Raw genomic sequence first — 22,391 nt, forward strand, 5'->3', positions numbered from 1 at the left:
AATATTGGGTTATTAGAAACCACATATGGACCGACATTTGAAATCAACTGACCATCGCCTAAAATTTTATTGATATTTTTACCTATCTCAACAAAAAATTTATTCAACCCTGTAACGGTGCTCAATTTAGCAGTTTCACTGGCATCATTTGAGAACAATTTATTGCATGATTTTTTTGACCCCAAAATTTCATTAATTATCCTCCATCTGTGTTTTGTTCCAGGTTGATTTTTTAATTTATTTTCAAAATATTTTTTTTCCGTGAATCTTTTGACATTTATAAATTTATTTTTAACCTTATTATATGCATTTTTATTTGCAGGGGATGGATTGTGTAGATGCCTTTTGTAAAGAACATTTTTATACAAGGAAAGATTATAAAGATCGATATTCATCCATGGCCTTCGGAAGCGATTTTTTTTATTCACCAATGGCAAAGCTAGATTGATGCAGTTTAAATAAGTCTTTAGGAATTTCTTAAAATTTGATTCAAAATCGGACCCGTAATCAGACATGTTCCACTGGATATTCTGTAATAAACAATTTGCTTTTTTTAGGTTCTCAGAATTAATCAAACGGGTTTTAATGTAAGGGTTTTTGCCACCGACAGCCTTAGCATTCAATGGTATGCAAAGAAAAATAGGTAAATGGTCAGAAACATCGCTGTATAGAATTTCTTTAGGGCAGCCGCCGATGCCATAATTAGTAAAAACATTATCGATCGTTGACGAATGGCTTGATGTTATTCTAGTCGGTTGGTTGATAATTGGATGCAAATTAAATTGAGCCATAAGATTTAAAAACGATAATGATGCCTGGTTTTTTACAGCCAAATCAATGTTAAAATCCCCAAGTATAAAAACATCACTACTGACATCGTCTTTTAAAAGTTCATATAAAAATTCCTGCATTTTAGATAAGAAATTATCCAATTTATAATTTGGTGGCCTATAAATACAAATGATTATATTTTTTTTATTGTCAGAGGCAAATTTAATTCCGACCCATTCAAACAGGTCGGAACTGAGAGAAAAATTACAATTTAAATTTTCGTACGCTAAGTTTTTATCAATTAAAAAACCAGTACCCCCACCCCTTTTACCCACCCTATTTTTCGCAACTAGACTATGGCATGGAAAATACGATAGTATAGGGCCATAGTTAGTGTCATCATTTAGCCATGTTTCACTTAAAGCAACAATTTGAGGGATATTAACATATAATTGAAAACCATTAATCAACAGTGCCAAATCATCAGCATGCGCAGTCAAACTTCTGACATTTATATGCAGTAAAAATAAATTAGAGTTATTGTTAGCTGAAACATTTAAAAAATCGATAAGTTCACAGAAAACAAAATAATGACTAATGTTATTTGGCATATAGTATTCACAATTTACAATAGCATCCACATCATCAAAATTGTTCAACACACATGATCCATCAACATCCAAAACAATTGGCATAGATTCATCCTCATCTGCATCATCCATATCAACGACATCAGAAGCAACACAAACATCATAAGACACCGCATCACACCAATTCATCGCTCTACCACTAGCAGGATTCATATTCATTTCTTGACCATCGGTAATTTCATGATCTTCCATCTTCCTGGAGGACCCCTCACCCTGAACAAAAAATCACCACTTGCTGCCTCTTGTTAATATGTTATATATATAAATATATATGATATATTGTATATATGTTTTATATATGTTTTGCTCATTGTTGTATACAATCATTTGTTATCCAGCATGTGATATGATTAGTCATGCATAGCAAATGCATATTAGATGACCATGTCTGTTTTCAACAGTAACACAACAATGCATGCACACAAATAGGGGCGATCAAATATTAGCTTATTATTATAAGTAGTTATGTAAAATAGTTAACTACTGTAGTTATTAACTACTAAAAAAATAGTTAACTACTAGTTAATAACTACTTTGAAAAAAATAGTTATTAACTACAGCTTAACTACTAGCAAGTAGTTATTAACTAGTAGTTAACTATTTGTAGTTAATAACTACACACCACTGAGGTTTCGTCATTCTTTTCAGTTGTCAGTCATTTTCATCTCAAAAATTATCGGAATATTTACACAAAGTTCTAAAGTTCACACGTAACGTACATCAAACTATCCAATAGTTATAATTGTGAACTATCAAATGAAAATATAAATACACATATTGTATTGCATATCACATACACCTATCATAATTTATCATAGGTTCATTCATTTAATCAGAAAAATTGTGAAATTAATTGATCGTGTTTAAATTGCAGCAGGCATATTAAGTCGAACACATTCAAAGGAATTTTCTGGAATCATTCTAGATGTAAGGGGATGTTATTATGAAAGAAAATGCGAAAGTAGAAACTTCAAAAGTTGTGGAACTAGGGACGAGACACGAGACGACGAACAAAATGGTAACAAATTGGATTTGTGTGATGATTCAACATTCAAATGAGATTGATAACAACAATAATGAAATGATTGTCCTCTACGTGATTACAATGTTAACAACTATGATGACTATGATGATGATGATGATGACGACGATGATGATGATTATGATGATGATGACGACAACGACGATGATGATGATTATGAAGATGATGATTACAACGACTTTGACAATAGGAATGAGGTGATATTGATGATACCTAAGACGACGACGAGGCTGATGTTGATGATAAGGAGGAGGAGAAAGAGAAAAGTGGTGATGACGATGATGATGACGATGATGATGACGATTGAGACATTGGGGAATGACTAACTTCCTTCATTGAACGTGCATGTTCGCTGACGATTGTCACAGTCGAGTGCAGTGATAGCAGCAGAAATTATTATGCATTGCCTCATATGTGCTCATCAAACAAACCTCATAATTGCAATTTCATATAGCATACTTCTTCTTACTACTGATAACGAAATGTAGTTGTAGTACTACTATTACTGCTGCTGCTGCTGTTACTTCTCCAAACGTTACTATCGATAGTAATTCGAAACTAGTTTAAGTAACTTTAAAACATTAGAAAACGAACTGCTAACAACTAACTAAAGTTATCAAACAAATCTTTAAGCATTTAAGCATTATTAAATTACTTGAAAATCAATGAATAAATTGAAACTTATAAAAACATTCAAACGCAAATTTGTAGGCAGTGGGAGCTAACGGAATCATGCTACCAGCGTCTGATGGATTCCTGCTACGATGAACACGTGGCCACAGCCAGGATTCGAACCCACGTCAACCGACTCAACATGTTCAGCAAGTTCTGTGGCGGATCGAACCCAAGAAAGTCCAACAATTTCACAAGTATGTTTGCCGATTATTTGTTATAATTAATGACAAAATGTGCCAATATTGTTATTATCATTCAATTTAACTCGTTTTTGTCAATATTTTTGTATTATAATTGTATTAAAATACACCATCACTATTACCAAAATGAATCAAAATGTAGTTAATAACAGTACAATCGCTGGTTACGCGAAACAATTTTATAAAAGTCTTATTAAGAATATTATTTTATATTAACAACATTGCAGTTTTTTGTAAAATGTATAAACGTTATGATAGTAACGCTCATTGCATTGATCACTTATCTAGGTCAAATTGTTGCTCACGTGGTAAGACTGCCGTATTTCTTGATAATCTCATAACAATTCGCCATATCCTGGTTCAAACGCAAGAAAAATCTTATAAAATTTTAAAAATCCAACTTAAGTTATGTGTCATTGTTTAGCTATATTGAATGTTCAAATGGCAATGTTAATATCAAAAACTATACATTAAAATATTTATTTTTCAGTTTACTGAAAATAAATTGATAGCGATGGAAAACATAAAATGATGATGGTGACATTGTGAGATGAGTGGCATGGCAGAGTTGTGCTGACAATTGGTGATAACAGTGATGATGATATGATGGTGTCAATGATGATGATATGATGGTGTTAATGATGATGATATGATGATGGTGTTAATGATGATACAGATTACGAAAACGATGCAGTTCATAGCGTGCATGACAACAATGCTTAACAACATAAATGAGGATGATGTCAGTGATGGTAATGATGATGATGACGTGGACGATGACGTCAGAATGATGCCGCTGATGACCTTGACGCATCATTTCATCCTCCGGATCAATTTAATTGCCGATGTCCAGCGAGTTTTAATCAGATTTTTTATTAATGCTTTATATTGCAACCTTGTTTAACTTTGATACTCGATACAACGGATGACGATGATGAAGACGACCATGACGACGATGATGAAGACGACGATGATGTCTGTGACGTGACGATGTTGATGACGATGAAGACGATCATCAGGTCATCATTACATCGAAAATAGTGGCAATGGTGATAATGATGGTGACTATGATGATTATTATTTTGAAATTAGCTAATAAAAATAATGTAAAGATTATCAAAGAGTGTTCAAGAGGTTTAAGCATGCTAAAGAGATAACTCTAATTAAGATAACTCTCAACTCACCTCTCTTTAACTTATGTGCTTGCCTGTTATATACTAGGAAACCTTGTCCCCTGAAGCTTAACTAGTTGTCTAACTTCTTCTAACTAGCGTAACGTACGTCACCTCATTCTTATTACAAAGTATTATATGCTCTGATTATTTATACGTTATGTTATCTTATAATGAGCTGCTTTATATCTTTAAATTTGCTGTCTCGTCGTGAAATACTTTTATAACTTAACTATCATAATAATCACAAACATCTATAAATAACATGTATTTAACATACATACATACATACACACATATACATACACATACATACACATTTATACACGCATACATCCACGCGAACAAAGAATCATGCCAGCATACTCAAGTAGGAAGACATCATCCTCATTTTAAATGTAAAACATTAACAAGGCGTTGGCAAATTAATGACTGCAATATGTTACAGTAACGCAGCTCCTGGAAGATGAACCAGGAAGACTTATTTTGCAGTATAAACGATTGAAAGTGATCCAGAATAAATTGGAAATTATTGAAAATGTGACGTAATATAAAGTAGGTGATACGTCATCGTAATCTAATGTGAATAATGTCGAGAGCTGATGTTTAAGTAATCGCGATGGTGGAAACACACAATTGGTCATTCATTCATTCATTCACTCATGTATCCGTTTATTTATCACTATATTCTTTCATTCGTTCGTTTGATGTTTATCCATTCATTTATTTACTCAGTCGTTCGTTCATTAAATCGTTGCCTTTATAAAATAGTGGCTCGGCGCGGGTTTTATGGTGTGCTGATTGAAATGCCGTTTGAATACTACTTACTACTACTGCTACTACTACTACGTTTAATTCTACTACAACTAGAACTGCTGCAGTTACTGTGGCTGCTACTATTACTTCAATTAGTAGCATTATTATTTGCGTCGCTATTTTTTTCGTGTCAAAATCTTTAACCGATTTTTTTTTCCTTTTCAAATAACATCAACGATGTACGTTTGATTGGCAGCTGTACATTTAAAAAATTCTGATGAATCAAGTTTATTTTTTATTTAATAAAAGGCCTCGGGCAAAAAAAATTCAAGCCACGACAAAAACTAATGACATGTAGTTATGTATGTGTGCCTGTAAGGTGTGGCAACTCTTTTGACTGGCAAAACATTTTTACATTTTTTAGTTAACAGCACTATAAAAATATAAAAAATTTTTACAGCAGATTTTTATAATATTTCAACATGAGTCCATAAAATTTAATTTTGTATTTAATTAAAACTAATTAATTTGTATTTTTATATTTTGTAAACGTATCAGCATATATTTTTTAAAACTAAAAACTAAACAAAGAAATAATAATTTTGGGCATCAAATGAATCGACTGTTAAAGCATTAAGAAAATTAGATAAAAAATGAATGAAAATTTTGAAAAATAAAGAAATTAATAGCGGTAATAATAGTAATAATAATAACAACATGAAGCCAAACTGCTCTCGTAAAGAATTCTTTTAAAATCAATAGAGAGAGCCATCATCAACAGTGATAAATTTCCATATTCATCGTCTAATAATCCATTTTTCATATTAACTGCCCTTATTTTTTTTTATAATTTTTTATACAATAGAATGCTATTTGAATTTTTCATTAAATGGCTTAACCATGGCTAAAAGTTTTAATAGGTTAAGGAGATATTTGAGATGATAGATATTCAGAAGAAGAAGAAGAGATGATAGATAAACTTAGTCAGGGTTTTTTCAAGTTATTTTATGGCATATATATATATATATATATATATATATATATATATATATATATATATATATATATATACATATAAATATACATGTTTGTGTGAATTGTGTATGTACGTGTGTGTATCAATGCGTGTGTATGTGTGAGAGTGTGTGCGTGCGTGTGATTTGTATATAACATATATGGATATTTATATGCCAATGTTATTATAAATATATATATATATATATATATATATATATATGTGTGTGTGTGTGTGTGTGTGTGTGTGTGTTTGTGTGTGTGTGTTATATTCCACCTCAGTCGGTTTTATGAACGCCCAACGTAAATAAACAGAGCATTTCCAGGCATTGCATTTAAAGTCAGGTAAAGAACATAAAAATTAAAGCACACACGACGACGTACAAATAATAATAAATGATGCACAAAAAATACTTACTCTCACAAAAAATTTTTTTCAGAACTCACTCCAAACAGAAGCATATCATCAAACACATACTCGGGAATTAAGTTATGGCATATTAACTACACGCAAATAACAGCAAAACTCACAAACAAGTCACACATAAAGAAAGATTAGAGCTTAGCTGCTCATTACGAAAACGCAGCAGATCATTATAGACCTGCACAAACCAATTCATGAAGGAATAAAAATTCAAACTTAAATGCCGAGATAAATATAAACGACAAACAACCCAGGTGTGTTGTCACAAAACATAACCACACCCTCAACATTAAAACACTAACTACAACCACACCACATCCACTCCCCACAAACACATTCACACGTTCACGTACAACACTTGCACACAATCCCGTCGTAAAACATAAGAGAAAGGAGACAGAAACAAAAATAGCAGCAGTCATTGTATTAGAGTGGGCAGAAAAAAAGTCAGGTCTCGAAGAATGTTGCAAACTCCAGAGAGAAATAAATCGCATTATGAAAACATCGAGCGTTCGACGGTGGTGTGCAATGGAATGAATATACAGTGCAGTGCATGGAATGACCTATCTCAATGTTGGCCCTGCTGCCTGCCTGCCTGCTTGCCTGCCTGCTTCATATTTCCAGATAAGCCGGCAAATATTTCTTGAATAATATTGCATCTTCTATCTAGTTTGGCACGCCGCTCGTATCAGCTGTTTTTATGAAGAAACTTGAATGCGCCTGCATACTTTTCACTTTCTGTTTGACTGACTTCTCAGTTCGTAACAGTAAACCTTGTGTGTTGTGTAGTAAAGTGTGATTTGCAATGTAATGTATGTACATGCATGTTTTTATATATATACATACATATGCAGCGATGAATGCTATTAAAACTAATATAGATTAGTCGGAACAGGAAAAAAATTCAGCGATGATGTTAATATTTGGTGACTGTTGTACCATAATACGAACAATGCCGACAGCCGGCACAATAACTCATTGAGAAAGATAATTAGCGAAACTTACGAAGGCCTTGATTGGGTGTTTGACATGGCATCCCAACATTCTCCCACCTCATTATATTCTCCAATGATGTCCCGAAGGACAGAATATGAAAAATGATTAATTGTGCTGATTAAATCAAACACTTGAAATTATCTTCTGTTATTAATGTTATAATTTAGGGTAGTTAATTTTGAATTATAGAAACAGAAGTTTGATTTTTAATATTTGTTTTTATTGAATAAAAGAAGTGTAAACTTGAAATTTGGCTCGGTTTAATTCTTTTACCTAAATTAATATATGTTGAAGAAGACTTGCCGATAGTTGACGAGTTCGGCGTCTCTAGTCAACAAGTAGGGCGCGAACAAACTTCCGCCCGGCCCGTGTTTTCAGACCCTGAAAGGGTCTATTGTAAAATGGCGGATCCCGGACAGGAAAGACTCCGCCGAAGTGAAGGCTTGGGTGGATATTCGTATGCGGACGCGGTTAATGATAATAAGATGATAAAACTGAGATAATGGCAATGTGATATAAGTATATTGCCGTCATGCTCAACATAGATAGTGTTTAAAAATGTTCCTCAACCAAAGTTAAGACCTATCCTCACGGTCGTTTGGACATTATGACATCCTATTATGATCATGAGTGTTAGGTGAACGAAAATTGTGATAAATTTGTTACATGCATCTAACTACTAGCAGACGGATCACATTACGCACTAGCTAGGTTCATCTGTAAAGTTTGTGTAGTTTTCACGAGTAACTGCCACATGCATTTATTGTTATTCCCCTACAGCCCTATCAATCCAATGTTGATGTGAGTATGTTTCAGAAATGTTCGTTTTGTCTCATATTTTTGACCGTCTATATCTATGTGAAACATGAGTTATTATGTAATATATTTACGATAGAACATTATTTCCATTAAATTCAAGGATAAATTTGATTTATTATTATTTTTAATTTCTTTATAATCACGTGTTTTGTTTTAAGTTTAATCTCTTTTGTGGTTTAATGTTACTTTGCGCTCGTAAAATCATGATCACGTTCTATATAAACCTTGAATTAATTCCACTGTTGTAAAAATTGTCTAGAACGAGATTTAATTTGTAGCGTGTTGTTAATAAGAAATTCTGCCAGAATTTCCATACGAAAATTTTTTCGGTTGTTGAAGGTAATTAAAATTATTTCAGCATCTGCAATTGCTCGTGTTTATAATCCACTCCAGATTATTTGAACACGTGCGCGTTTAATTTATTATACTTGTTTATTTGATTGTTATGAAATGGAACGCGTAAAACATTCCGACATCGAAAACTACCTTGACAGAATCGGCTTTAATTACGGCAAAAAATTTTATGGATACTCAAGACAAATTGAGACGTAGTATGTATAGAAAATTCGTGGAGGAGAACAACAAACATAACTTATCAAGTGACGAGATTAACAAACTCGAGGAAGTCTACTACAAACCAGGTTTCAATGTTCTGAAAGAAAATTATATTCCTTCAATAACTATGCAGCGGTTGTCCGACATAATGTTGGATTAGCAGAATTTTTACTTCTCAACGATGACTAAAAACCTCCCAAAATATTACGAAGAAACTCTGGTTGGTAGTACCGACGAAGGCGTTGTCGTGAATACGGTAGTGAAGCATACAGATAACTATCCTTCGTTATTTTTTTGGGAGAGAAATTACCACGTACTTTATATTTCGGGCAAATTCACTGCAGAAGAGTGCCCAATATGTTTGGTAACGTTCAACGAAGGAGATAAGTTGGTACAAATGCAATGTAGCCATATATTTCACGAACCTTGTTTCAGAACCTGGTTCAAGAGAAGTAAGACTTGCCCTTACTGCCGTTTGAATATTTGGGGCCTCGCAGTATTCTCACACGAAACGGATTATGAAGTTGGCAGGAATGGCTTTGTGACAGCTACAATTAAAACGAAGTCTGATCACACTTAACACTAGAACCATTAATTCATTTATCAACGTATGTATTCTTCCAAAAAAACAGAAGTGGGCAAATCTTCTACAGTGTGGGTCACATTGAGAATTATTTTACCATTGAATTTAATTTAAATACGTTTCTTAACTCTTAAGAACTATTTTAAATTATTTAACAAAGCATTAATTGAAGTTAAATGTTCCATGTTAGCAAATAAATTAAAAATTGCAACCTAAACAATGTTTTATTTAATAATTAACCAAATAAACTTGTGTTGACAATGCGTTCAAAATTAGCAAAACAAGCTTTAAAAATAAAGAAAAAAATTGTAAATTCAAAACCTTTCCGTGTGTAAATGCTTCACGAAGGTCAATGTTATCTTTATTTTATTGGCGGTGTTTCGTTATCTTTGATATTGGATAGTGACAATAAGTTTGACAATAAGAGTGCTTTCTTCCTAATATAGGATGGTTTGAATCGGGGACCTAAAATGTTAATGCCTTGCTCATCTCAATGGGTTTTGTTCACGCTAATCAGAAACTAAATTTTCAACTCTCTGAAATTAACTACTGCGAATATAAATAATGTTTTCGAAACGTCGACTTCTTTAAATGTTAAAAATGAAAATGCTTTATTGTTAAAAAGTAAAAAAAAAATTTTTTTAGGAAAACTGAAAAATATATACCGTATACCGAATGATGCGAGCAAGCAGACAGGCATGTTGTATAATTAAATCAATTGTCAACAATGTCATCGGTACCTTTTTGCAGGAAAGGTTTACTTTTAGCATTTGAAAGCACATTACGTGTAATATGTCACAAGTATGTTTGCACTGATGTTTCTAAACTGTGTTTGCGCTGTGTTGCATCTGTGCTTTTTCTGTGTGCTACTGTGTTTTGGCTGTGTAGTTTTGTATAGAACTATGTGGTTCTGTGATGTACGTTTTTACGTTAAAAAATTTTCATTAGCCATCTGTTTCTTATGTATGTTGAAATGGTTGAATGTATGTGCGCAAACACGACAAACAAATCTTTTCGTAACTCTTATATGAGTTATGACATTTTAGGCCAAGTCTTCATTATAATTCCTGGGTAATCTATATTATTTTTTTAATTTTGACATTTTTTTAAATTTACGATCGAATACTTATTTGTTTCATTCCGTTCTTTATTTTGCTCTTCTAACTATTGAACAGAAGCACTTTTGAAAATTTGAAGGGATTTCATTTTAAGCTATACTTTTCAACTGTTTTATTCCTCTATCTTTAATATTTTTCATGAAATATTATCGCAATTTAGCAACGTTTAATAAAAATTAAATTTTAGCAAAAATTCTAGACAAAATTTAAATGAATCAAAAACTTTTCAAAAAACTTTTCTTATTTGTTCGAAAAGAAATAAAAAAATAATAGAACCGTTCAACCAGCCTTTATTGGATGTCGCATTTTATTTGAACGCAATGGTTTATAAGTAAAAAATGTGAATTCCTTGGTGAGAAGGCAATCTCGCATTTTACATTTCACCTTCTTACTGCTTGATGCGATAAAAAGCCAACAGATGTTATTAAGGTTGCATTAACACAAATGTCAGCTGCTGTAACTATCGTTCGCTTAATAGTTCAATTGCATTACTCACCAACCTTACTGATGCTTCGAACATTACTGATTTATGCGCTACTTATATCGCTAACATTTTTATTGTCTGAATAACGTTGCCACTAAGCTTGTTGTTTTTATTAATTAACATTATTAACAATGTTATTTTGAAATTTTTTTATTATAATTTTTAAATACAATCAGCAAATCAGTTGATTAGTTAGTCCTACCATTCTTTATATTTGAGATTTAATAATGTTTGATTGGTTTGACTGCATAATGTGGAAATAGATGAAAAACTTTCAACAATTTTTAAGAGCATTCAAAAAATTTGGTTTTTTGATTTGAATAAAAAAAATACAACTGCTATTAAAAATTTATTTTTCTAGTTTTTGAAAATTTAATTATTTCCATCACAAAAGCAAAAACTTTTTATTTCAAATTTGAGGCTTGCATGTCATTTCTAAAATTAAATAAACACAAAATATAATAATACACACACACACACACACACACACACACACACACACACACACACACACACACACACACACACACATATATATATATATATATATATATATATATATATATATATATATATATATATATATATATGTATATATACAAGTCAAACTGCCAATCAAAATGATTGAGCAGTATCGAAATAAAAGAAATAGTCGTGCTGGCTCGTATGTACTTATTGAATGTTGTATGCACGCAGCACAAAATACTGTACAGGGAAGATATTTTTGTGTGTAAAATATTTTATTTGGAATTTTTTAAAGCTCGTTAATGTACATATGCTCCTTAGATTGATGTCTTTTGCACTTGCGTTTACTTTGTACACTTGTGTGCACTTATACTTATGTGTACTGTATGCATTTGTGTTGTACACATGTGATTACATTTGTACGTCTGTGTACACTTACATTTACGTACTTGCAAATATTGTACATCCTGTTATGCATTTTTGAATTTGTTTGTTTTCACACCATGCGGAATTAAGAATGGAATGGAAAGTGTGTGTTGTCGTGGGTTGATGTTTTTTGGTCTGTGTAAAGGGAGTCTGTCATTTAGTTCTAATTCCACGTTGTGTTATATGTTGTTGTTGTTTTTCATTTTAATGTTGTGGTGAGTGAATTAGCAAATGATGCAATCAATATTGTCATTGCTACTGGTTTGTTGTATGTAGTTCGCTTGTAGTGCTGTGAAGCGTTTGTGCTTGTGAATGAATGTATGTGTGGTCTGTCTGTCTCTGTGTGTGTCTGTGTTTGTGTGTGTGTCTATGTGTGTGTGTCTGTGTGAAAGTGTGTGTGTGTGTGTTTTTGTCTGTGGGTGTGTGTATGTCTGTTTATGATTGTGTGTGTGGCAAATGTTGGCACAATCTGACAGAGGATTGAATTAAAAGATGATCGAATGTCTGCTGTGTTGCGCTGATGATGACGATGATGACGACGATGACGATGCGTTGACACGCTATATATCATCGTCCTCATCATCATTGCTATCGTCATCGTCTTTATCATTGTCATCTTTTTTATCATTTTTCTCTTCTTATCATTCTTACCATTATTAGCTGCTTAGATTAGTTCAATATTTTTATGACCGTAATAATCAGAGGTCAGACGTTTGTTTGTTTTGTGTTAACTCAATCGAATACGGGGTAATTGGTAATTATTAATTCATTTAAAAGACAGTTACAATTGATTGGTTGGCAAAACTTGATAATTTTTTTTAAATTTTTATTGGTCAGCACTATTACATTTATTTGCCATGAATTTTTTGTTAAAATGAATAAACGAGTAAATAAATGGACGTACAAAAGAAAAGCAAGTGAAAGAAGGAATGAATGAATAAATAAAGGATTGAATGAACGAATGAAAAAGATTGATTGAATGAAAGAAATAATGAACGATTGAATGAACACCCAATAAAGGCATGCACACAGTTCTAAATACTGACGCATGGAGACGGATACTAAACCAAAGTTGTTCATGCAGAACATGTGATTAACAACATTTAAGCTATAACGACATCAACAAAACACATCAACGATGCCGACATTTATTACAAACAACAACAACAATGGCGACATCAGCAACATTTAACGACATCAACCGATCTTAGAACACGAAATGCAATTTATTTTTATTCACAATAATTGGGAATTAGTGGAAGGATGGTTATTTGAAAGTGTAGGACAAATGAACGGCTTGATCGTTAAAAATGGAAAATTTAAAAAAGTGATTAAACGGAAATGAAAAATAAACAAAACAGCACAAGATTATTTAACTTAAAATGTCTAGAACAACTAAGAATTCAAAAATTGAATAAAAAACTCAAAACAAAAACAAACGAAAAACAAACGAAAGCAACAATTCAACAACAAAGAACCACTCAACAACTAAAAAGCAAAAAAATAGAAACAAGAAAAAATGACAAAAACCGCAGAAAATCCAGCGACATACATTTAAGCTAGAGAAAAAAAATTTTTTCTCCTGCGTCTGCAACATTCATCAATTACTGAAAGAAATTAATTGATCTCAGTTTTAAAATAATACGCCAACGTTACAGACGTATGCATTTAAAATATATCAATCTTTTCTTAATGCAAACCAACCATTTAATAACTTTTTTTTTAAGAAAAAAATTCATTTAAAGAAAAAAAATTAAAAAAAAAATAATTGAAAATTATTTAACATAGATGATTGTAGAATGTAGATAAGAGATGGGGTTCACGTTGAGATTGCATGTTGCCGAGAAATAGTTTTTGACTTTTTGACATTTTTAAAATGACAAAAAATATTCACATTTGATGAACTTTTATTCAATACGCTGTAGTCGTTTTTTATGGCATCATCACTATCGTTTTTATCATCGTCATTAAATAATTCTTTGGTATAATTATCATCATCCTCATTAAATGATTCTTTGGTATCGATCGTTATCTACATCATCACTTTATTATATTTATATTATTTATTATAATTTGAATATTATATATGAATATATATATATGTTATTTTATCATATTTCTAGACATCATCATCATCATCTTTATCATAATTTATGTTTTTTGACGTCATCATCATCATAATCTTTAATATTATTGTGGCGACATTATCGTCTTGCTTCCATATTAAAATTGGCATCATTATATCATCATCAGCACCATCATCAACATCATCATCATCGCAATCGTTAACATCAGCACCATCATCATTAGCAGCATCATCATCATCAACACCATCATCATAATCATCATCATCATCAATGTTTCAAACTTTCAAAGCCATCATTATTGTCATTAACCCTTACATTAAAAAAATACATATTCGTTGTCGTTTGAGACCCAGGAATTAACATTGGCATGGTAATCATCTATCTATTTATGCACATTGTATCTTTACACACACACACACACCCCCCACACACACACACACATGCACGAACGCACAACACACACCAACAAAATACAAATCAAAATAAGGGCAAAGAATAAAAATAATCACCAAAAAAGCAACAGCGAAACCACAACAACGAAAACATAGACAACAAAACATCAACAGCATAGAAAACAAAATAAGGACAAAGAATAAAAATAGTCAGCACCGGCACCACAATCAGAGAGAAGATGGCCCACTCGAGAAATTGTGCACTACTTATCCGACGGATTAAAATGCAATTGAATCAAATGAGCAAACGAATATAAATGAATGAATGAATGAATGATGAATGAATGAATAAACAAACGAACGAACGAACAAACGAACGAACGAACGAACGAACGAACGAACGAACGAATGAATAAAAGAACAAATAACAATTTTTAATGATTGATCCAAATATAAAAGTTGGTAACAGAAAATGCTCCTCTTGATTCAACGATGGGAATAATTTGAACTCGATATAGAGGCATCAGTCTTTAAGATTCCATTACATTTTTTTTCTCAATGATAAAAAATTACAAAATCAGGAAAATTTTCGAAATAAAATTTTAATCCGAAAAACAATTTTTTTCTTTTGTGAGTTGCATGGTTGCCCGGCGATGTCTCAGTGCCCATCAGTTAAAAACAACCATTTGATGAATCATTTCCTTTTACCTTCCTTCCATCTATCCATTTATTCATCCATCCATTCATCCATCTATCAATTCATCCATTTATCTACCCAGCCATCTTTCATTCATTTCTCTTTGTTGTTTTTATTTTTAAAAAAATAATTTATTTTTGTTTCACAAAAGTTAAATAATTTTGTCCATATGTTATTTTTCTTGGAAAATCCAAATTTTCAATAATTCAACGGAAGAACTTTTCGTCGGGTGGAACAGAAATAAATGCGAATCAATTTACTTCTCGTTCATTTTCTAAAAAATTGACAATAAGTGCGTGCCTGTGTGTGCGTGTTTGTATGCGTTTGGGTGAATTACTCTGTATGTGTGTGTGGTGTGTGTGCGTGCGTGCCTGTATACACACCAGTTCTATCAGTTCTATTCGCCATTCATTGAGGATGTATTGAAAACAACCATTGCCAACAAATCTAAAAATAACAATTATTTTTTTCTGGCAGTCATGGTTTGTATTAATATGCACGGTTGTACAACACAAGGTAAACAACTTTTTGGCAGAAATATTTTACAAATTTTGATCTTCTCTATAAAGTTTATAAACAAAATTTTCAATTGCTAATAACAAAAATTTTCCATTAATTTGACCAGTCGTTTAGTCGAACCATTTGCTCCGATTTGGTCCGACTAACCGGATTACTGTATAATCTTCATTTGAACTTGATAAGCTTTTCAAAAATTTTAACACACAAAAAAATTTTATAAACGTTTGTTTGAATACATTCAATCTTGAAAAATTAAACATGGCTTCGAAAAATAAATTAAAAGCAAAACCGCCGTACTGCAACAAAATCATAAAACAAACATACATGAATCCAAACGACAAGGCAAACAACAACAAAGCAAACACCAACAAAACAAACAATGAAACAAAGAAACTCCATAGGCGCACACCACACACAAAACACGACACAGCACACCACAATACACACACACGCCACAAACAAAGTAATAAAATAGTGTGAAAGAAATGATGGTACCCATGTTAGCGGTTCCGTCTGCACACAGGCCAGCCATCAAACTCCAAGCAATAAACCTAACATTCTCTTCTTACATTACGATGCTGCCCGACCTTTTTCAGTCTTTGACTTTCCATCCAAGCAATATGAACCACATGTCCGTTTAACATTTTTTATTATTATATAAAAAGGTATATCTCTTTTATTATTATGCGTAGAGTTTATTCAAGTCCGAACGAATGCTAGCTTGTTTGCGAGCTAATTAATGCTGCTGTTGTTGTTGTTGTTATTGTTTTTGTGGTTATGACGTTGTTATTGATATTAATGCTGTCGTTTGTTTGTTTGTTTGTTGTTGTTGTGTAGTGACATCATTATTTATATTAGGGCCAAAAATTGGTACAGCTGTTTTTACGGTTGCTATAAATGGTTATCATCTTTTTGATGCGTTGTTGATGTTTAGAATGACGCCATTTCTGAAGTTTTGCTTATTTTCTTTCCTAGATTAAATTGAAATTTCACTCCCATAGTCATTTCTTATTGATCGCTGTAAATGTTATCATCGGTGTTGTTATTTACGACGCAGCGTTTATGGCGTCGTTGTATTTGTCGTCAGTTATAATGATGACGTCATTTTTATTGCCATTTTTTTTGGTTTATTAAACTATCGCTGGCTGGCAGCCGGCGAGCACCGGCACCACAGTCTTGTTGACTCCTGTCATTGCGTGCCGTGTGCCGATATTTTGCACTACACCATGGTAGTTATAATTTAATCACTTCTCACTCTTTCTCTTTACTTTTTTTTCTAGTTTTTATTTTCCATTTGCCTCTCCCTCTCTCACGTTCTCTCTTGTTCTCTTTCTTTCCTTTTGTATTTCATTTCTGGATTTGTATTCGAAACAGAATTAATAAAATAATCAAAATTAGATTCAGAAAGGCATAAAATCACAATGGCAATAATAAAATTAAGAAGGAAAAAATTTACTAGCAAAAAAATTTGAAACCCATAAACAAAATTATCATGTTCATTATCATTTCATTATCATTTATCACTAGCGATTACAAGCAGAATACAATATACGCAGCGTCCGGATTAGATATCTTTATGATAGCAACAATGCATTTAGCAGCTGAAAACCTGCATCGCATGGCGTAAAATACACGTACCTATATAATATCTATGTGATATTTATATAAGATTTATATAATATTTGTGCTGCTAACTTTTTTCAGTAATAATGTAAAGGCATTGTTAGGTTTAAGTTAATATTCTTTTTTATCTATTTGCTAAAGATTGTTTAATGTACTTCAAAGGGCTCTATTTGTTCCATTTTTTTTATTTATTTACCATCAATTTATCCTGCTAAGATTATTCTATTTATTTATTAACTTTAACTACTTAGCTATCTATAACTCTATTCATTCATTCCTTGATTTATCTATTTGTCAAATCATTCAATTATCCATCTATCGATTCTTCGTTTTATAAATTTATTATTCCATTCACTATCCATACATCAAACCACCTCTGTATCAGTGGATACAGAGGTGGTTTGATAAAAACCCATTTTTCTTGTGGTATTAATTGTATGGTCTTATTAAATGTATTAAATCTTATTTAATTGTATTAAATGTATGCTTGTGGTATTAATTGTATGGGCATTCAACCCATTTTTCCATTTATTCATCCAACAAACCATTCTTACATCCATTCATCCATCTATCCAAATTTGCATTCTACTATACATCCACCCATTTATCCATCCATTCATTCATCAGTCTATCCATTTATCCATACATTCATTCATCATTCTATCCATTTATCCATACATTCACACATCAATCCATTTGTTTATGCATCCATTCATTTAACAATCTATTCATTCATAGATCTACTCATTCCTCAATCCATCCAACCATCCATTCATTCATTCCTCAATCCATCCAACCATCCATTCATTCATTCCTCAATCCATCCAACCATCCATCCAATCTAACCAGATAACATGAGCATACTGAATTGCCTCCATCCTGAAGTATCAGCGCTGCAGAGTTGCGTCGAGGCGTTTGATAAACAATTCCTTCTTTCCATCCAACACAATACACCGAAGATAGCTTGCAGGTATTAATTGTATGGGCATTCATTTACTGTTGTATTTGTGTATTCATCCTTGTATCTTTGTATCCATTGTTGTATCTGTGTATTCATCTTTGTATTCGTTGTATCTCTGTATCAATTAAAATTTCATCGCTAACTTTCCTCTGAGGGCTATTAAAGCTGTTCCCAATTTAATTATAATTGAGTTCTTTATTATTATTATTACTTCTAGTATTACTATTAGTAGTAGTAATAGTGAAAATAGCAGCCGCTGTACCAGCAGCAGCGTAGAAGTAATAGTAGCTGCAGCTACAGTAGTAGAATTAGTAGTAGTAGTAGTAATATTAACATTATTATTGTTAATTGACAAAAATATCATTGCTATAATTGTGGTTGATGCTGCTGTCGTGATTATTGTTGCTGCAACAAGCGATTCGCAGCTGCAACATGCGAAGGTTTGTTTTCATGGGATCGCATGCGCATGATGCTGGCAGTGCTGCTGATTGATCGGGACGCTGATGGCCTCAAGTTTCTATCACTGTTTTTCTGTCACTGTCTATCACTATCACTGTATCACTCTTAATGTTTTTGCCGTTGATATTGTGTTGCTATTGTTGCCGTTGTTGCTATTGTTGTTGCTGTTGTTGTTACTATTGTTGTTTCTGTTTTGTTGTTATTGTTGCTGTTGTTGCTATTGTTGTTGCTGTTGTTGTTGCTATTGTTGTTTCTGTTGTTGCTGTTGTTGTTGCTATTGTTGTTGCTGTTGTTGCTATTGTTGCTGTTGTTGTTGCGGTTGTTGCTATTGTTGCTGTTGTTGTTGCTATTGTTGTTGCTGTTGTTGCTATTGTTGTTGCTGTTGTTGCTGTTATTGCTATTGTTGTTGTTGTTGCGGTTGTTGTTGTGTTTGCTGCTATTTTTTTCTCATTAGCACTGTAAATAGCGCCGTTGGTATTGTTGTCAATGTGGTTGTAAATGCCTGGGCGTTATCGGTTTAGTTATTTTTTCTTTTTATTGTACACTATTTATTGTTGTTGTCGTTAAGATTATTTCATTATCTATGTGATTATCGCTATTATCTGTTGTCCTGTCTATGATTTTTGGTGACGCGCCGGGTTTTTTTTATTATCATTCGATACATTGTTTTTGGTTTGTGATGTGATTGTCTTAGATGTTTGTTCACGTCATTCGATTGAAGTTCTTGAAAAAAAAGTGTATAGATCACAGTCGAAAATGATAAATAATTAACAAGCCACCTTTCTCAAAGGTGTCTTGGGTCTCCGGCCGCTCTCCTCAAGCAGACGTGCGCACGGCGCTCTGCCTACTTACCAAGATGAATTATCACAGGCAGTAGCTGCTCCGATCATTAACACCACCACTACGATAATCTTTTAAACTAATAACATAAACATGAGTTACTGGTTGAAAATTAAATTTTACAAATGTTTGAATCTTATAAAGGGATGATAAATCAATTGTACAAACTTCTGGGCTCAGAAATGTTACCTCACAGAATATAAGGCATGTAATATCATTCAGCATAAACTATTGAAACTAATTAGTTGTTACACTGTGAAGTTGTTCTATAGGTTTGACATCAGCCAAACGTGGGCTGAATAAAAAGATATTTTTTTTCAACTAATAATGATGCTAATTTCATTTTGAAAACAAATTTCAATATTGGCTATGAAATATTTTACGCTCACAAACTCCATTATGAAAAAAATTAGGATAATTAACGAGTTACAAAGCCTTATTTCGATAAGAGTTTGAAAATTTATTGCTAAAATTCAAATCATAACTAAAAGAAAAACGTTTTAATAAAAAGTAAAAAAATATAAAATAAACACAAAGCAGAATAAAAAATTTCCTAATGTAAAATCTTTACCATGTACGGCGTTGTTCAGCCCACGGCATTTGATAATTTTTTAATCTCCAAATTGCTTCTATAGCAGATTTCAAATCATTATAAAGTGATTGCATGAGTGTATGCAGATAAATCTTGCATTCGTTTTGCATTTTTATCTCATTCAAATATCTGAATTTGAAACACGCACGTACACTCACATACACGCACATACATAAACGTACACACGCATCTGTCAATGTTTATTTTTGTGTTTTTACTTTTTTAATAAAGAAGCACTGCTTAGATAACGTGTAGTAAAATATTTTTTAATAAAATTTAACTTTCTCAAATTTTCTCAAAAATAATATTTTATTCATTTTTAAAATCTCCGAGTAACAATACTTTATTCCAATTAGAATATTTTCAGCTGAGCGGCGGCTTTTAAAAACTTTTCATGCTTGGTTTATCGTCAGAGTCATGCCGATGTCAAATAATTGAAAATATTTATGTGCCTGCGTGTGTATGTATGTGTGAATGTATGTATGTATGTGTGTGTGTGTATGTATGTGTATGTTTGTGTGTGTGTATGTTTGCAAATAATTAAATAATTTGAATTTTTATCCTCTGAATGTTATCAATTGTTTAGCCATGTTCAAAAACAACATATCGACATAATGTGCATAATTTGCCTGAGGACAACATTGAAACAAAAATATTAAAACATACATAGTATTAAAGTTTGTATACATTTCGTTGTTTACATTTCGTTGTTTATGTTTAGTTGTTTATGTTTAGTTGTTTACGTTTAGTTGTTTTTTATATCTCTACTAATCAATCATCGTCCATGTCTTCGCTAAGTTCATCGTCACCTCCATCATCATCATTGAAACGAAACCGAAAAGATTATTACCATATCACTATAATCATCATCATCATCATCACAACCATCATCATCATCTTCTTCATCACCATCATCACAACCATCATTAACACATCATCATCATCATCATCATCATCATCATCACAACCATCACCATCATCATCATCAACAACAACAATAAAAACGTCATCTTAACCATCGTCATCGTCGTCATTATCATCATCATCATCTTAACCATTATCATCATCATCATCTCAACCATCATCATCATCGTCATCCTTAAGATCATCATCATCATAACTTCCGAAATAATCACAGACATCATCCAAGATATGCTTGGCAATAAAATAATTTCTGCTCGCGTCGCAATGCTAATTAAAGATGTTTTTTATGTTTGTATGTTTGTATGTTTGTATGTATGTATGTATGTATGTATGTATGTATGTATGTATGTATGTATGTATGTATGTATGTATGTATGTATGTATGTATGTATGTATGCATGTATGTATGTGTGTGTGTGTGAATGTGTATATATATATATATATCCATATTTGTGTGTTGTTTTGTGTGTGTGTATATAAACAGCACAAAAACGATACGGAAACCATAAAAAAATGTTGAAAAATTTTCATATTCTCATATTGTTATTTAACTTTCTTTTTATTTTACTGATTCTTATTTTTCTCAATTTTCTTCATTTTTTGAGTTGTCTCAATTCTGTTAATGATTATATATGTAGCAATATAAATAAGTAAATGAATAAATAACTATATATTTATATGTATGTGTGCGAGGTGCGTGTGTGTGTTTGTGCTCTTTTTTTAGTTTTTTGAATGGTTCAACCAAAGCATGTTTGTTTGTTATGTATGTATATAAATTTCAATAAGGGACCAGCTTTTTCAGTGCTAAATCATTCATCAAACGATCTCTGTACTGCATATATAAATAAAAACATTTGTTCAAAAACCAGAATAAATAAATAATAAATACGTATATATATATATATATATATATATATATATATATATATATATATATATATATATATATATATATATATGTTATATATAAATATGTTATAAGAGAGGGGTGGGCCAACGTTTTGCTATAAAGGCCGCATTGAGAACTATTTTACCTTTGAAGGGCCGCATATGTACTTAAACAGCAAATTTTTTCGACCCAAGGGAGAATTTTTTTAAGATTTGTGGCTCCTTTTTTTGGTAATAATGTCTGGCTGACGACTTTTTT

At 32.0% G+C, this 22,391-nt stretch overlaps 3 protein-coding genes across 3 annotated transcripts in view; 2 read left to right on the top strand and 1 right to left on the bottom strand.

The window, feature by feature from the left end:
• The window catches only part of HELRODRAFT_175070 (hypothetical protein), a gene marked incomplete at both ends in the record, with an annotated part of 3,443 nt that extends 1,830 nt beyond the window's left edge, over window positions 1-1,613 (bottom strand). Inside the window, one exon of the mRNA XM_009022507.1 lies at window positions 53-1,613. Within this exon, the coding sequence (XP_009020755.1) occupies window positions 53-1,613 (1,561 nt within the window). The remainder of the gene's footprint in view (window positions 1-52) is intronic.
• Window positions 1,614-2,364: 751 nt separating this feature from the next.
• Window positions 2,365-3,679, top strand: HELRODRAFT_175071 (hypothetical protein; the record flags this gene model as incomplete). The annotated part of the gene is made up of 3 exons (XM_009022508.1): window positions 2,365-2,528; window positions 3,175-3,332; window positions 3,627-3,679. The coding sequence occupies 3 exons, from the start codon at window positions 2,365-2,367 to the stop codon at window positions 3,677-3,679; spliced, it is 375 nt and encodes a 124-aa protein (XP_009020756.1).
• A 5,576-nt stretch (window positions 3,680-9,255) lies between these two features.
• Window positions 9,256-9,654, top strand: HELRODRAFT_175072 (hypothetical protein; the record flags this gene model as incomplete). Its single annotated transcript, XM_009022509.1, has 1 exon — window positions 9,256-9,654. One exon carries the CDS (start codon window positions 9,256-9,258, stop codon window positions 9,652-9,654), a length of 399 nt encoding a protein of 132 aa, XP_009020757.1.
• Window positions 9,655-22,391: the final 12,737 nt, after the last annotated feature.

This window comes from Helobdella robusta (assembly GCF_000326865.2).
Source record: "Helobdella robusta unplaced genomic scaffold HELROscaffold_32, whole genome shotgun sequence".
In the NCBI taxonomy this organism is placed as follows: Eukaryota; Metazoa; Annelida; class Clitellata; order Rhynchobdellida; family Glossiphoniidae; genus Helobdella; species Helobdella robusta.